Below are 17,984 nucleotides of genomic sequence, written 5' to 3' on the forward strand. Positions count from 1 at the left end.
TCAATGAGAGCATCTCCTTTTGATGGGAATGATTCTCAAGTATAATAGGCAATTAGCTAATGGTAGTCCAAGCCGAGCCTTAGTCTCGCAGGCTCTGCTCGCAGGGCGGGCTCCCAGTGCTTTGGGCTGACGAAGTGAGCTTCGTACGAGCCCTGGGACAGTAGGCAATGCAGTTGTGCTGGCTTCTTAGGGTCCTTCGTGCATGGAAGTTTGGTTCTTGACTTTGCTTGTCATGTGTTTCTCCCCTAACGGAGCATTGGGTGGGTGTAAATTTCATATGTACCTAAGAACACAGATGTACGTGTGCATACATATGTAGCGTGTGCGTGCGGATGTATCTGTCTGCAGTTTTTCTGTCGGCCGTCGTTGGGAAAATTCACTCAGCAGAGGAGAGGAGCAGCATGTTCCCCGCGGTTACCTGCCTGACGTGGTCAGCCCCTGGACAACTCCGGAGAGGCGGACCAAGGTGACCTTCATGCCACATCCTCCTGCAGTTCACGCTTCATCTGTCGGGTTTAATTTGCTTGTTTGTTTTCAGTGAAAGGCTTTCCAAGAAGTATCACTAAAGAATATACCTTGTCAGCTGGTAGATTTTTTTTTAGCCTCTCTTTGTGGGGCCCGGTCTTGTGACTTCTGGCGAAGATTGTATCAGTCAGTTGGGTGCACCCGGGAAAACAAGCTGCAGGAGGCATTCCGGAGAGGGGGGTTAACATGGGGGTGGTTGTCGCAGGTGGTGGGGACCAGTCATCTTGTTACCGGTGATGTTGGCTGTGAAATGGCACCAGTTGTGACCACAGCAGTTGGACCTTGGTTTCCTGAGTTTGGTGAAGAAAACATTCAGATGCAGGGATTCGTGTTATGAGAGAAAATTACAGAGGTAGTAGAAGTGAGCCAGCTGGGCTGCGTAGGCTCAGGAAACAAGTTGCAGAGGCAGAAGGAGGGCCTTTGGAGCTCTGGAGAGAGAAAAGGCCAAGATAACATGCCTGGGGGAAGAAGAGGGGGAAGGAAAGGTGCGGGCGTATTCCCAGAGGGAAATGCACTCAGCTGGTGGATTTTAATTTTTTTAAGATTTTATTGATTGATTTTTAGAGATAGAGGCAGGGATGGAGAAGGACAGGGAGAGAAACATGGATGTGCATGTGTGAGAGAAACAGATCAGCCGCCTCTCTCATGCCCCCAACGAGGGACCTGAGCGGCAGCCCAGGCATGTGCCCTGGCTGGGAATCGAACCGGTGACCTTTTGGTTTGCAGTCTGGTGCTCAACCCACTGAGCCACACCAGCCGGGGCAGATTTCAGTTTTGGAGTACCAAATAGGTAAAGTTTATCTGAGTGTTTGGAACAGAAAAGACCCTTTAAACTATTTTGTTCCTAGGATTCTTTTGGAATTTGTTTTGCAATGTCGTCCACACCATTGAGAAGCTGGTAGGCCATGGGTCAAGAACCCTTTGATAAGGGATGTCTGCTTTCCATCCTGTTCCCTTACTCACCCATGGGGACAGGTTAGGATGGGTTCTTACCAGTTTTCCTCACTTCCTAATTGTGAAGTATTGTCCCTTATGAATAAACTTACGGGAAAAGAAAGGTCTTTTTGAAAGGAATTCCATAGGCTATCCTTATTTGCTTTTTTTCTTAGTGTTCATATTCTCCAACAGTGGTTCTTTCCACATTTATTTGATGGCTTATGGCTGCATCTAGTTCTTGGCAAGAAGAAATCTTTTTAGTTTCTTTTCGTAATCTTTCCCTTCAGCTTTGGTTCTTCAAAACTAGATCAAAGCAGAAATGAAAAGAGAAACCTCATCACTGATATCAAATAAGTGTTCTAATTTTATTTCCCAATTAAGTGGCAATTAAAAAGAAACTAATCAAGAGCTGCTTCAAAGAGAAGAGACTGGAAGGCAGAAGAAATGAAAAATAAATGAGAGCCTATTTCAGGGAGACTGCTGCTCACAACTAACCAGTTTTGCTGATTTTTCACATTGTTTAATGCGCTCACTCCCAAGATTTCCCAGCTTTACTAAGTCTGCAGTTAACCCTTTCCCCGTGGAGTCTGTAGAGTTTGGGACCATAGATTCAGTCACTTTAGAAGGATGATTCTTTAGCCCTTCCTCTTTAACTGTTTTTTTGAAATCTACCCTGCTAGCCTCTCTTCTAATTCCTGAAGGAAGGTGCTTTTGTGGTTGTTGCATGTAGGGCACACAAAACATGGTGTTTTCTATCGAGAGTGCGCACACACACAAGAAAGAAACTAAAATTCTTCAACAGGGTGAGTCCTTCAGGATGTTTTCTACTGCTGCTGACTCTGAGAGGCCCCTGAAGAGGATTCGCTGGTAGTGTCCAGTGAACGTTCTCTGTTTATCTCTCGCCATTACTGGGCACTCGGACACTGTGCTAAGCCCTTTGCCTGGATTATCTCAGCTTGCCTTCTCTTATAATTGGTTCAGCTTCTGTAGTGAGGCTTGGGATTTGCATCCTCACCTCTCCCTTTGACACCCTGCAGGACCCATTCTGAATTTAGAAATTTCTTTTCCCTGCTGTAATTGACTTCTTCATCCTGACTCTACGAGAGTGTGAGTTTCGTCTTTGGGTGTATTCTGTAACCCGTGGACTTCCCCTAACTGGGGCTCCACTTGGCGATGGAGGTGGCTGACCCCTTTAAACCCTCCTTGACGGACCAATATCTATTTCTAGGGGTCATTCTAGGGTGTGAAATTGCTGCCAGCCTTGAGTCATTTTTCAAAAAATTACCGAAAGATGGTTTCTGAAGTGCTCTTTGACTTGACCTTTGAGTTGTCAGGCTACAGTCTAGCTCCCCACACCAACCCAGAGGATGTGGAGTCTACATTTCTGTCTCATTCCTGTTCCGTTGAGTATTGTCAGAGCTTTTGTGACCCTTAAAAAAACAACCCACAAAAAATGCTTTCCTCCATGTCAGGAATTGACTTGTTCACCCTGAAAACTGTAGCTAACTACCCAGCAGGCAGAGGGCGAAGTAAACTAGTCTGCTGTGGTCCCTGCCCTCCGTCTGCGGTTCTCTCATAGGCCTCCTAGGGTGCCTTGGGGGCGGTACTAAGGTGTTTTCATTTTCCCTGTCGTGAGATTCACAAGCAGTATTTTATGTAAATAACTGGTGGGTAGAAATCTGCAGGGTTTGCAGGAAGTGTGACCCTCCTGTCCCAGCAGTAGGGTGGATGGGCCCCTGGGGCTGGCTCGTGCCCTGCAGTTTCTACCTGGGTGCCCTGTAAATGCCACTGCGACCGTCTCGCCCTGGGCCCGCTGCGTACTAACAGATTGCTGTGGAACGTATCATACCTCATGATACATTGATCTGCAGAAGGATTTCCTGATGTCTGAAAGAACCAAAAGGGTATTAGAGGCTAGAATTTATTTAGTAAGCTTCTCTGGAAATTTTGAATTGTAGCCCAAAGAATTAATTTCCAGATTTTAGGAGTAGAAAACAATTGACTGAAAAAGGTGAATTTCGTTTTCTGAACTCTTTTTTTCTGTCGATCTCATGATCAAAGATAAACCTGTGGTCTGTGTTTAAGACATTGGAACCATTTGATGTAGTTACAGGGGAGGGAGGAGACAAGAAGTAAGAAAATTTGTAAGAAAGTTGATAATTTAAAATCTTAACCAGTAGCTCAGAAGAACACAGCATGTCCTACGGAAACATCACTAAAGATGTTTTCTGACCCTCTGTGAAGCCCTAGCTTTTCAGAGTTTTATTTTAGTCCATTACACCTGGAAAGCATCCGTCTAGCCAGTGCTTATTGAACTCTCTTCTCCAAAAAATGTTATTGAACTCTTTCACAGAATTTTTTAATTTATTGATTGGAGAGAAAGGAAGGAAAAGAGAGAAACATCGATTTGATGTTCCACTTATTCTTGCATCATTGGTTGCTTCTTGTCTGTGCCCTGACTGGGGATCGAACCCACAACCACTCCAACCCGCTGAGCTACCTGGCCAGGGCTTGTTGAACTCTTAACTGTGTGCTCAACTCAGCTGGAGGTGCCGTGGGAAACGGCTATATAAGATGTGGTCTCTACGCCTAGGAAGTTTTCATCTCATTGGGAAGCCTGGAAGCAGCACATTATTATATATAAAGTATTAAATTATTTGTGAGATCATAATCTTAAACAAGGCAGACATCAAGGAGAGCTGAGTAAGCAGGGTAGGAAGGCTTTCTGTATAAAACATGGCTCACTTTCCTCATTGCCCTCTATACTTTCCTGACACACAAAAATTTGTTTTAGGGCCCTGTGTGATGAAGCAGTGTTCTTTCGGCTTTGGAGATTCCCAGGTAAATTCTCACAGGGAATGAGGCTGTTGTGTTGGGAAGAATGGGCCAAGGCTTTGTGGAGGTTGGTGGCTTTCCTCTGGGTACTAGTTGGTTGGTGACCAGTTTGCCTCACGTCCTAGGTCTTGGTTTCCTCTTCTGTGAACAATAGGTTGAGCCAGATAGCACGAAGGTTTCTTACAGCTCCAGTGGTTTAGCGCCCACAACAGCAGCTTGCGGTTCCTCAGCCACGCGCCTTCGAGTGGACTTTGTCATCCAGTGGCATTGAGAGGAGGTCCGTGTCACGACCCTCACTGCTCATGTCTGGAAGTTTGCTGCTCCTGTTGCTCATCGTCAGCTTGCCCTTCCCTCCTGCCTACTCACAAACCCTGGCGCTGTATTCTATTTCTAGAATCAAGTACTGAGGTTTCATTCCATCTCATCCTCCAACCCTAACTTTCCATCAGAGAATCCATAGGATTTCTTCTTACATGTTTGAAGTTAGAGTATTTTGGCCTTCATACAAAAAATGACATTTCCTAATTGCTTTTCTTCCATTTCTGGGGCTGTCATTCTGCTCATTTATCCCACACTTACTAGGTTGTTCATTAATGACTTGGGTTGATCAACTTTAGAATATAATTTTCAAATTGTTTTGCGAACACCCTCCTCCCTTTCCATTGCATGCACACACCAATTCCTACCCCACCCCCCACCCAAAAGAAGGCAAATTTTACTAATTTTCTGCTCATTATTTTGGAACCAAATGAACCAAAGTTGGATTTTGATTTGCTGTATTCCAAGGTACTGGTTGATCTTGGAGTATGTTAAGGTGACTAGCAGGCTTAGAGAACTTGAGAGATTTGTGTCAATTTGCAGAATCTCAGAATGCCCTGTGACAACCACCCAGTGAGTATGGACTTCATGTCCCTTTAAAAATGATGTTGAGCTCTGGCTGGTGTGGCTCAGTGGACTGAGCACCAGCCTGCGAACCGAAGGGTCGCCAGTTTGATTCCCAGTCAGGGCACATTTCTGGGTTGCGGGCCAGGTCCCCAGTAGGGGGTGAGTGAGAGGCAACCACACATTGATGTTTCTCTCTCTCGCTCTCTTTCTCTCTCCCTTCCCCTCTGTCTAAATAATAAAATCTTTTTTTAAAAATTTAAAAACAGTGTTGAATTCTTAGAGAAGGGCTAGCTTGGCTTCTGTGGGTTCCTCTGGTTTGGTTCTTCCCATATCCAGATTGAGGCCATTCTTCTGTGAAATGATACTGGCTTCCTAATGCTTCTTGAAAACCTACTCTCAAGGTCTCTGAGCTTGGTTTCTTGTGAATAATTATAATCACCTTAAAAGCTACCCCTAGTGGGCTCCTTGGAAGTCCCATCTCTGAGTCTGTGTGGGGTGCTGACTGTAAGACCATGGTGGGCTGATAATGTGTTCTCATGGGTGTGGCTCAATACCTGGTAGCTCAGTAAAGATGACTTTTTAGAAGAACTTGCTTTGTTCTTCAGTTGTCTCTGTGGGCTTGATGTACGAGTTGGAACAGGATTGTTCCGGTAGCTGCTTGTGCAAAGTGAAGTCAACACAAGGAAATGGTCTTAGTTTGGGTCTTGAAGTTTGCCAGGTACTTGTACTAACAGTTCATAAAAAAGAACTAGAGTTCAGCTCAAGATCCTTCCATAAAAATGGGGTTGTTGAGGAGATGGCTGCTAGAAGTGTTTCCACTGAATAGATTTTTAGTGATTTTGTGCACTTGTAAAGATGTCTGAAGTTGGAGGAAGTAATTTCTTCCCTTTTCATTATGTGAAATTGTGTTTAGTGGGTATCCAGTTGATTAAAATGGAACAGTATTCACCTTGACCTTTTTGGTTCTTTTTTCCATAGAATTATAAAAAATGCTTCTTATGGTAATTCATATCCAGGGACCAGAGAATGCACTCCATAAGCTGAAATGAATAAGGATTTATAAATTGTATCAACAGTGGGATGCTGGTTTGTCTCCTAACATCAGCCAATTTTTAAACCTTGTAATGCTGCTTATAATCCCGAGATCAAAGTGAGAATGTCTCTGGAATTAGAGTTGTCATAGGCTACAAATGGGCCTGTGTGCGATAACAAAATTGAGTTATTAAGAGAAAAAATTATCTTCTGGGCATAAATGACTTATGGTTCAGTTCCTATTCTTTTTATGGCCTTGGGGGTTTTGCAGCATGTCTGATTGTAAGGAGTTCACCTTAAAATCCCCTTCACCCCTCTGAATTGTTACCGGTTTCTCTTCCATGCTGTGCCTTCTATGTCTCATTAATATAAAATGTAGGAGTGTGCGCTTGCAGGTGGACTTCGTGACCTTACGTTTGCACTAAAGGAAGCTCCAGCTTTCCCTGGATCTCCCTGGCTTCACAGTCTTTGCATCAGGGATCCCATGAGGGTCCTGGCCAGGTGGGTGCAGGCAGTTATTCCAGAGCAGGGGGAGGTCAGGGTGAGTGAGCCGGACTGGAACTCAGTGTCATGGCCCAGGGAGAAGTTGGGCTTTCAGTGTGGGAGGGACACACGGTGATTCCCGTTTCCACAGAGGTGAGCCCCTCAGCTGTGCGTCCCCAGAGTTTAGGATGATGCAGAAAGGTTGGGAAGTCGAGGAGATCCAGGAAATACTGGAGGCAACTTTAGTCCACATGTAAGGTCATGAAGTCTGGGTGTGAGTGCTGCTACCGGGGTGAGGGGGAGACCAGCCTGAAGACGTCGTACAACAGGAAGTGGCAGCGTGTGGTTACAGTTTGCCTTCTCCTTGCACGGTATGACATGATAATTAATGTTCATAATCCCCCCAAGTCATTTTAAGACCATGAAGGCCTTCTGAATTATAAAATGAAGCTTAAGTGGTATTTACCATAATGTATGGAAAAGGTATTTTATACTACCTTAATTCGTTGAAAATTGGTTATCTAGAGTATACAGCCAAAACAGTTCTCTGAGCTTGGCTGGTCCTGCAGATTAAGGTCCACTGTGCTCTCAGATTGGACTCCAGACTTGAGAAGGTATCAGATACACAGGAGACAACTATGGTTCGTAAATTTTACTTGTCAATAACAGGGTGCATCTGAACTTGACGGACGGGACAGCTAAAGTTTCTTGCATATAAAGTTCAGCCTTTGGAGTATTTGGGGTGAAGTGTGATGTCTGTAACTTACTATACATTGACTGAAATACATTGACTAAGGTGGGTGAGTGAGTGGAGGGGTAAATGGACTGACGTGATAAAATAAATATAGCAAAAGAACCTAGGTTTATTGCAGAATCTAAGTGGTAGACGTATTTACCATAAAATTGAACTCTTTTGAATCTTTGAAAACTTTTATAATAAAATGGGGGGCACCTCTGCTATTTGTTCTTCAGACTATAAAGACATGTTAGGTGCCTTCACATTTTGTCTCAGACAATCCAGGGGAGGTGACATTAGCCTCATTTTACAGATGAGAAAACTAAGGTGCAGAAATGTTGACTAATATGCTTAAGGCCACTCAGCTAGTGGAAATGGACTGACCTGGAACCGAGCTCTCCTAATGAAGGAGAGACTATGTGGTACAGGAAAGAGAACACCCAGTTCCCATTAATAATCCTCTTTGGAACCCAAGGCTCAGAGAAGCAGCCTTGTTCAAAGAGGTGTTGGAGTCACCCACTACCACTCCTGGCACGCAGACACGCCTAGTCTACCCACCGCCTTGCTTATTTCTTCACCGGTTTCTCGTTCTAAAGCAGGACTAGCATATCTAAATGGGTCAGAAAGATCTCTGAATTGTTGACACGTTACAGAAAATATTAGACTGAAGAAACTGTGCCTTCTTTCAAGTCCAATTACAAGTAATTTACTTTTTTTTTTAAGTCCCTAACCTTATATATTTCCAGCTGCTGTGGCCCAAGAACACATCTTTATTCAAAAGGTGGAAAATCCAGAAAACATGCAGATATCTGAAGAAGGAAAAGAAGAACAAAAACATTACAACAGCTAATTCATAAAAGCTTTGGAAGAAATTTAAATTCATTAAGCTTAGTACTTCCATAGGCTGTGCAGAGTGAGTTCCCCACCACAAGCCTTCTGGTTCTCTGTGACCTCCTCTAGGTCTTTACGAGCAGAGTACCAACGATACCGCCTGTGTCTCCTTCCCGGAGATCTCACTTGCACGGATTAGAAGGCGGAACCCTTGGATGAGCTTCCCCCGGCGGGGACAGGTCCAAAGTGTGCCCTCTGGTCTGGGACTCCCCAGAGTGGGTACCCGCTCCTTTAACAGGTTTCACATCTAAGGGACCCCATCTCTGAGGAACAGGAGAGATACAGACCAGAATGCTCTAAGGGAGAGAACATTCCAGAAAGAAAACCCAGTTAGGTGAAATGTTTGCTGTGAAGTAACCCCAAGTGGGACTCGGAAGTGGGAGCAGAAACCTCAGAAAATGGGTTCAGCCCTCAGGTGGTCATTCGGATCCCTTCCGAAGGACCTTCTCTGAGCCCTCACCTCCGCTCATTTCCTCACACACTGCTTTGTTTCCCCTCAACGCCCATTTCCTTTCCTTACCCCCGATCACATAGCCGTTGCCTCTTCCTGTCCAGAGGGAACTGATCACCTTGTGAGCTCTCCCACCCATGTAATTGGAATATATCTGGGAAGTACCAGAATGAACCGGGGCATCCCAGCCTCCCAAACAGCAGTTGGTCGTGAAAGCTCCGCTGCCACCCTGGGCTCTTGCCAGACGATGGATCCACTTGTGGGCTTCCAGGCTATACTTGCACTTGATGCCTTTCCCACATTCAGCCCTGGAAGGGCCAGCTGTTGGAGTGGATGTGCTGGTGACTGAGGAGAAGAGTAGGTAAAGCAGAGGCCACAGTCAGGGCAGTTGTGGGGCCTCTCACCTTTGTGTGTGCTTATGGACAGCCAGCAGAGGTGCAAGCAAAATGAGTGCCGCAGTTGGGACAGCTGGAGGACTTTCCGCCTGCGCGCTTACGCTGGTGGGTGGCCAGAAGGTGGGGTAAGTCAGGGCATGGGTACGTCCTCTCCCCAGTGAGAGCCTGCCTGTGGATGGCCAGGGGAGCCTCTGGCAGAGTAGGACTTTCCATCTGTGGGGATGAATTAATACTAGAGATGGGCCTGACACTGGTCACACAGGGGAAGGGCTGGTCCCCAGAGTGAACCCACGTGTGGTTGGCCAGGAGGAAGGGATAGCTGAAGTTGCAGCCATGCAAGAATGGGCAGTCTTCAGGTTGGAGTGTCCTTGAGCCAAGGCTTGATGGAGCTCCGCCTAGAGTTCCAGTAGAGCTCTGGGCAGGTAGCTTTGTGATCAGGGCCAGCCGGCGTGCTGGGCAGCAGCCACTGCTTGAGAGACACGCCCATGTTTCATCTCTCAGTTTGAGCTCTTCTTCAGCCCTTCTTTCTTCTCTCTCCCATCCCTGGGTCCTGTGACCTTTCCCTTTCCCTCACCTCTGCTGGCAATTGCCGGCATGTTGGGTGTCATCTCTCTGTGGCGGGAGTGGCTGGGTGCTTGGCTTTTGCCGAGATTCCTAGTACTACTGGATTTTGCCTGCGGTGTCACCCAAACTTAACTGACTGACGGTTGTCCTCAGTCCTGATTTAGGCGTTTTTCCCAATACAATCTTGGACACAGAGCACAGCAGTGTTAAATTGCCTTTTCCCTGTTGCTTCCCCTCTTTCCAGTACTGCCTTGTGCTTTAGATCCAGCTGGGGAAACTCATTAAACCTAATGCGTTGGGGGGCTGGTAGTGGGTGTGAGGAAGGGTTTCCACAAAGACGGCTTTTGGCTGTCATCCTTTTATTTTACTTTATTGCATTTTTCCAATTGGTTTTAGAGAGAGAGAGAGGAACATGGATTTGTGTTCTACCCGTTCATACATTCATTGGTTGATTCTTCGTATGTGCCCTGATGTGGTTGGAACCTGCGACCCTGGGGGATCGGGACGCCGTGTCACCCTGCTAAACTTAGGGCTCTAAGGGTGTATTGGTGGTATGAGTGCCCTGTTAACAGTTATCATTTGATTCTGGTGCCAGCAGCCTGGCACTCTAAAGAAAATAAACATACAAAATAAAAGCAAGAATAGAAGCATTGTTTTCCAACACATAAGACATTCCTTGCACAGCCCTCCCTCCCTGGGAGCTGATGGGAATGGGGAGGACACTGTGTCTTCGGGTGTCTTCCAGATGCCCCTCTGGGAGCCTGGGTTCTCTCGTCTGCTTCTGAAGCCAACAGGCTGATGAAGGAAGGTCTGGCTTCGCACAGAAAGTTCTTTGTCAGTGAAGTCCGAAGCAGATGATTTTTTTTAAACAAACCCTGCATTGGTATTTACTTGTTTTACAGTGGTTTGAGTCCAGCCAATGACACTGGAGCCAAAAAGAAGAAAAAGAAACAAAAAAAGAAGAAAGAGAAAGGCAGCGAGTCAGATTCAGCCCAGGATCAGCCTGTAAAGGTAACAAGGAGGCTCTGTTTTCTTGTGCCTTAGAGTCGATTTTTCACATGAGAGAGTTTGGGAGTAAATGTGTAGGAACAATTTAGATTGACAGTCTCCACTGGTATACTTCAAGGTGGAGGAGTTGCCACCCTCTGTCCCCCTAGACCTGGGTGATGAATCTTATACCTTAAGACACAGCAGGTGAGACACTGACTCCCAAGCATGGTGTCCCCTGAGAGCGCGCAGGTGCATCACTGCACGTGGTGCCCCACAGGGTGCCAGGTGGAGGAGAGTGATCGCCTTGTGCCACCCCCCATTGCCTGGAGCAGAGGCTCTCAGCCTTCCCATCTCATGCCCCTTCCGCTGTGGGAGTACGAGGCCTGCTCCTTTCAAGGCAGACTTCATGTACTGCATGCGTTCTTTCACCGCTGTGGTCGTTGTCACGGAAACCCTGAGTCTCAGGGCTGAGAACCACGGCCCTACCAGAGTTTGTGACCTAAGACTCACGGACCTGAGACCCAGAGGTATGGGTAAGAATTGTTTTGTTTTGTAAATAAAACTACATTAAGAAAAGAAAACCTTTTATTCCAGGTAAGTACTGTCCTCTTTAAAGTATGCCCTGGGGAAAGTTCAAAACATATCCATAATTCTGTTTTATTTAGAACTGCCTCCCAAACAGTTTATAAGCCTCACAAGAAAATCAGTCTCATTCTAGGTACGTAACACTTTGCATCATGCTCCAGCTTCAGCCTTTTTATGGAGATAGAGCTTAAAGTAACTTTTTACCTTTGTCAACATCAAATCCCCTATGAAAAAAAATGCCACCATTATTGACCGCAGTGCTGGCTAGGTTCTTGCCGGGCACTTCAGTATCCCTACAGCGATATTAAAATGGGAGTCTTTCCATTTTAAAGATGAGAGAGGTGGCTCGCCCAGGTCTTCAGTTGGGAATTCTAGTCTAGCCCACGCTTTGGCTTTAAGGATTTTTGTTTGGTTGGTCTTTGTTTGTGGGGGTGGGTGTTTGGGTGACTCCAGGGGAATTTGCGCTTGAGCCTATATCAGAACAGTTCCCTTGGAAATGAGAAAATTTTAACAATACTATTTACATAGCTCTTCCATTTTCCTTTTATAAGAGTGATGAAGTTCATTGTAAAGAATTTGGGGAAAAAAACATATCAAGAGGAAGAAAACTAAAATCAGTTACAATCCTCTGGACGAAAAAGGGGCCGCATATTAAACCTGACATGCTCAGGGGGGGCCTGCACGGTGGGCCTTGCAAACTCAGACCTGAAGTAACTAGGCCTGAGACCTAAAGTAACTAAAGTGTATAGGATGGTCTGAAATGAAAACTTCCTGACAAAAAGCGAGTCACGGCTAGTAGTCATGTCCTAGGCCAGTGTCTTCCCTGACAGGGTCAGTCTTTACCTTAACTGAGCCTATTGTCTTTTTGCATCTAGAAGTCATACCTTTGGAATGTCAGGGTAATTTAATTCCACTCCCTATCCCACCCCTCCCCGCCCCTCATTGTACCAGATCAGAAACCACAAAACCTCCCGTTATTGTGGTTTTTATTGCTAACTGTCCTATACCCACAAATGTAAAAGAAGTATGTGACTTTTCACTTTACTTTTTATCCAATCCCAGAGATTTCCCCGCTTTGCTTTTTCTCCTACCTCCCTAATCTAATTACCAATGGATTTCATGTAACCCGATATGCTTCCTCCTCTGATTGTAATGTATAAAATAAGGTGCAGAACTGCCTTCTCAGGAGCACTTTCTCAGTCCATTGCGATTTTGCTTCCTTGCCAATTGTTGTCAGTTTGGCTCAAATAAACTCATAAAAATTCTCTACAGGTTTAAAGGTTTCTTAATGTTGACAGTCCTGCCTCCCAGGAGAAGGCAGTATAAACATGTTGGTTTACAGCCTTCCTTCCCTTCACGATTTAACCAAAAACAAAAGCAGCAGAGTATTAGAAAAAATTATGCATATTTCATAATCATAACCATAAAGAAAACTTGACAAATTTAAACTTCTCTGTAAAACTGAAAAGATAAACAATAAACTGGGGAAATATTTGTAATACATGAATTAGTCAATTTAAAGTAATGGAATGAGTAGGCAGTTCACAAAGAAAAAATATAAATGTTCAGTCAGTGTATGAAAAGGTGATTAAATTCACAGTGAAAATTAAAACAATACTTTTTTCTCCTAGATTGGCAGAGATTAAGATTTGGTGAATGTAGTAAGAGTCTGGAGAAACACATGCTCTCATAACACTATTTGCTGGTTTATGAACCGCTAATTAGAATGTCAAGTGTGCACATCTGTTGACCCAGCAAGCCTCCTTCCGTAGACCTTGTCCTGTGGGAATTCATGTCCAAATGAGCAAAAATCGATGTACAAGAAAGTTCATCACAGCATGTCTGTGACACTGAAGAACAAAACCACCAAAATGCCCATCGGTGGGGGTTGGCTAAGTATACTGAGGTCCATGCACAATAGTTAGAGTCGGCACGTGTGTGTGGCCACGTGGAAAGGCCTCTTAGACATAGCGGTTGAAGAAGAGTAATTTGTAGAATAATACTATATGGTCCAATTCTAGTTTTTGAAATTGTGTGTGTGTTTGGACCTTACAAGCAAAAACATCTGAAATTATATTTGCCTCTTCTCTCTCTACTTCCCAAATTAAGATGTTTGATGACAAGGATTATATTTGAGGGATGGGATTGTTGGTTTTTTACTTTTTATATGTATTGTACATTTCTGCATTGTTTGGAACTTTGCACTGAGCATGGATTACGTCTGACATCACACATCACAAGAAGGGGACAAACCCTGTAGGAAGCACCCACATCATGTTGCTCGTTGTCAGCAACTTTCTCCAGCTGTGCGATACGTGACCTCTGGGATCAGAACGGAGGGACCACACCCCTGTCGATTGATCAGAAATGCTTATTAACAGAATGGGCCTTTTCTCTCCCCAACTTCATCTTGTCCAGATGAACTCCTTGCCCGCAGAGAGGATCCAGGAAATACAGAAGGCCATTGAACTGTTTTCAGTGGGCCAGGGACCTGCCAAAACAATGGAGGAGGCTAGCAAGAGAAGCTACCAGTTCTGGGACACGCAGCCCGTCCCCAAACTGGGTATGTATGAGCTCTCTTCCCCAGTTACAGGGCCAGGGGCAAGGGATGTGCCGTGGCTGTGCCATAGCTGTGCCAGGGGTTCCGCACTGAATTTGTAGGGGAGGACAGAGTCCTGGAGGGCCTTGGAGGGCCTTGGTGGTTATTTTTAGAGGATAGTCTTTTTTTAAAGATTTTATTTGTTTATTTTCGGAGTCAGGTAGACTTTATGTATTTATTTACTTATTTTTAGAGAAAGGGAGAGAAACATCAATGTGTAGTTGCCTCTTGCTTGCCCCCAGCTGGGGACCTGGCCCACAAACCAGGCATGTGCCCTGACTGGGAATTGAACCGGTGACTCTTTGGTTCACAGCCCAGCACTCAATCCACTGAGCCACACCAGCCAGGGCTAGGGAATAGTCTTGAAGGCACAGTGTAGAAAAGGCTATTGTTCAGGGACCTTTTCACTGCACGTAGCACACACTGATTCTAACAAATAATGATTCTTTGGGTCCATCATCAGTCAGTATAAATCTACAAAGAAAAACGACGCACTGGCATATCACGAGTGGGGATATCTGCCCAGGGGTCTGTCTTTTCACATAGATTTTATAAAGAGACCGTCTTGTTTATCTGGGCAAATGTTTACTGCTGGAATGGCCAAGTCCCCAGTCTCTTTCCCTAGTCACTTGCCAGTGCACGCTTACTGAATGAAAAGTAATTTGACATTTTGCTTAACAGTGATGGTTCAACACCTGGAATACCATATATAGGTTTGGTTGGCACTCCTTAAGAAAACTGTGATAAACTCTTAAAGGCTGGGACAGGCAAAAAAATCTGAAAGAGTCCCAGAAGAGACTGGACATAGCAGAGTTGGAGATGCCTCCTGGGGCTGAGCCCCAGGTAGCCTGGGTGGCAACGTCAGAGGGTCCTGCTGACAAAGTTCCCGGAGCCGTGCATCACTGCCCTGGGCCCACCGAGAGCCCAGCTCCCATTTTCTGTGTGACTGGGAAAGTTAGTGCGTGGGAAGAACGTGTGTTCCGACACCAAATGTGAGTGACTGTCAGGACCTGCACGTTACTGCTTCCCTCCAGAAACAGAGTGTGACTTGGTAGTGTGTTTGGGGGTGGGGTGGGAGCAGGGTCAGACAGGGCCAGAGCCTGGTGAGGGGCAGCTGTGCCCGAGGAGATTCATCTCCAGAGGTGGGGCGTATGCAGTACAGAGCCTTGCTGCTAAAGTGTGGTCTCAGACCAGCAGGGTGGTCATTGCTTAAGGGCTTGTAGAAATGCAGAGTCTTAGGTCCTGCTCCAGATCTTTAGAATCAGAACGTGCAGGGGATTTGTGTCCACTGGGAAAGTTTCAGGAGCTCTGCTCTAGAGCACGCAGTTCTTGGACAGTTTAGTCACAATCCAGAAGTAAGCTGAGGTACGCCCCCTACAGGCAAAACACTGCCTGCAGCGTTAGGAGCCGTGAATCAGCAAGCAGGCACTATTCCAGAACCCTGTCCTAACCCATCGACCTTGTCTTCCAGGCTGCCACAGGCACCTAGGTCCCAGGCCCACTTGCTAAGCCCTCCAGCAAGGCTCTGGGTCACAGTAATGCTGCCCCTAGGGCATTACTAGTAGCTGGGCCCAGTGACCTCTCCCTCTGCAGAGAGCAGGAAGAATGCAGAGCCACACGTTCTGCCTCTGAGAGGAATGCGTGGAGATACATTTTGTAGTGACTGCCAGACATCTTAGTCCAGTTATCAGATGGGATTTGGGGTTTTGGTTTGATTTTATTTTTCATTAGGAATTTTCAAGTGGGTAGCTTAGCCCCATTTTTTTACAGACAGGGAGACTTGGTGATGAGGTAAGTTAGGTGATGGGCTTCTGTTCCTCTTCAGTCCAGTTACTCTTTGTTCTTCGCCTCAGTTTCTCCACCTGTGGTTTTGTTTTCAGAAGGTTCATGAGAAAGCCACACCCTTGCTCACAGGGGCCCGACCCACTCAGGAAGGCGCAGCGGGGCCCACTGCTGTTTCTGCTGTGCGTGCCTTCGTGTGGTGTGGAAGAGCTGTCGCTCTGAGCCTCTGATCCATCTGCCTTTCAGGCCCGTGGCCAGTCAAGGCAAGTGAAGGGCTCCTCAGTTGCCATGAGCTGACCTGCAGGGGGCGCCGCATTTCAGGCACCCGCTGGCCTGCTCAGCTGAGGTCCCTTGTTCTACTTCTGAGTACCCCAGGGCTGTGTGCTTTCTGGCTTCGTGCTTTATATTTTCCACTGAAATGGGGCCAATGATTTTAAAATTCAAGCATTTCCAGTGAACTGTGTTTTCAGTACTCCCACCTAGTTGGGAGAGTTGTAATTAGATTGTATTCCACTAAAGAGACCTAGTATTCTTTAGAAATTTAAAGTCATCCTAAATTCCCCATTTAAAGGCTTTCTAAACAGCAAGTGTTTTAGGCTGTGTAACAGTTCCATGTGCTCCCGGATAAAAATTTTACCTCCTTTTTCAGATCATGCCACTTTACTTTTTAAGTCCACCTATGTCTGTTCCATGTACCAGCTCTTGCCACAGAACTGGCGCACGCTAAGATTCCACGAACAGGTGGTGCAGAAGAGAATGGAAATACTTGTCGCGTGCAGTGCAGGTCCTGTAACCAGCCCTGATGAAAAGGTTCGGCCTTGAGATTATTGTAGTACAGCCACGCGCTGCATGATGACACTTTGATCAACAACAGGTCATGTGTGCGGTGGTGGGTCCATAAGACTAAGGGGCTGAAAAAGTTCCCATCCCCTAGTGGCATTGCCACACGGTGAGCACAGTCGCTTCTGCCTGTGTGTGATGCGGGCGAACAGACCCACGCGCCTGTTGTATAAAGTGTAGCGGGTGCAGTTAGTTACATGTAGTGCCTAATATTGACGATGGAGCTAAATACCAGCGTTACCGATTTCTGTGTGTACTGTACTGTGTGTGATCATTTTAGAGCATACTCTTTATTTAAAAAATTGTTTGCCCTAGAACAGTTTGCCACCTTATGCTGAGAGCAGCCTTATATGTTCATTGTTTCATCTCGATTCCATCATTTTCTCTTGTGCCTAATCTAATGTCCGGTGGTTTTGTGCAGTCGCGTGCTGTACAGGCTTGTAGCTTAGGGACAGTAGGCCGGGCCACAGAGCCCCAGTGTGTGGCAGGTTAGACTGTCTGGTCTGTCCTGGTGCCCTCTGTGCTGTTTGCACGATGACGCGGTCACCCAGTGACGCATTTCTCAGAAGGTGTCCTCATCGTCAGTGGTAGTGAGTGAGCAGTGGGGGAGAACACCGGTGTCCCATCTATGGAAATCACTTAGGAAAACAGTAATAAAAGATTCTGAAGTTAAGTGTGTTTTGGAAAGGTACGAGTTCATTCTAGGACAGGGATCATAGACTAGTACCTAGATGAGGTGAGAGTAGCGATCCTTGGTACTTTCCAGGGTCAAGCCCTTGGCTTTGTAGGCTCAAAAAATTTGAGCCATGAATTGGAAGTGGATTCACTTGTATTAAACTGCTATGATTTATGAGTAAATTAAAAGGTCAGTTTCTAAATGAAGGAAGAAAATATCACCTGTCCCAAGCAATCCTTTCGAGGGGCCAGATTGTAATGGGTAGCCAGCGGCGTATCCCTGTTGTTGCTTATAGTTTCCAGTTTGTGGCCCTTAGCGTGTTGGTAATGTCTCATTTCTTGAATATTTCCCCAGAAGATGGTACATCTTGTGCAGGTGGGGACCGTGTCTTTTCCTGGCTGTATTCTGGTGCACGATGTCTGATGCACCTTGGTGACCAGTAGATGTCGTTGAGTGAAAGAGAGTTGGGTGATTGGCACTGGTGGCCTGTCCTCAGCTCACAGCCACAGGTTGCCATTTCTATTTCATCTGCCCCACAGATCTGTTCCTGGGAGGGTCTGGAGCTGCCCGTAGCACACGAGAACGATACGTTTGGGCCAGGAGTCTGAAAGTCGGTCAGAGTGCGAATTCAGCGTCTGGTGTATACAGTGCCCTGTGTTAGGGGCAAACAGTGTATTGAGTGGGTCCTTCTCGAAGATTGTTTTCAAAATGTAATAAACATTGTGTTCTTCCAAGTGTGAACAGCAGTGAGCTCGGGATTATAGGACCTAAATAACGCC

The 17,984-nt window shown here is 46.0% G+C and overlaps 1 protein-coding gene across 2 annotated transcripts in view; it reads left to right on the forward strand.

Moving 5' to 3' along the window:
* Positions 1-17,984, forward strand: part of NMT1 (N-myristoyltransferase 1) — a 30,500-nt gene that overhangs the window by 2,823 nt on the left and 9,693 nt on the right. For both annotated transcript variants that reach the window (XM_024553606.4, XM_024553607.4), the window contains exons 2-3: positions 10,636-10,744; positions 13,727-13,871. In XM_024553606.4, coding sequence (XP_024409374.2) covers positions 10,636-10,744; positions 13,727-13,871 — 254 coding nt within the window. The remainder of the gene's footprint in view (positions 1-10,635; positions 10,745-13,726; positions 13,872-17,984) is intronic.

Source organism: Desmodus rotundus, chromosome 9 (assembly GCF_022682495.2).
Source record: "Desmodus rotundus isolate HL8 chromosome 9, HLdesRot8A.1, whole genome shotgun sequence".
In the NCBI taxonomy this organism is placed as follows: domain Eukaryota; kingdom Metazoa; phylum Chordata; class Mammalia; order Chiroptera; family Phyllostomidae; genus Desmodus; species Desmodus rotundus.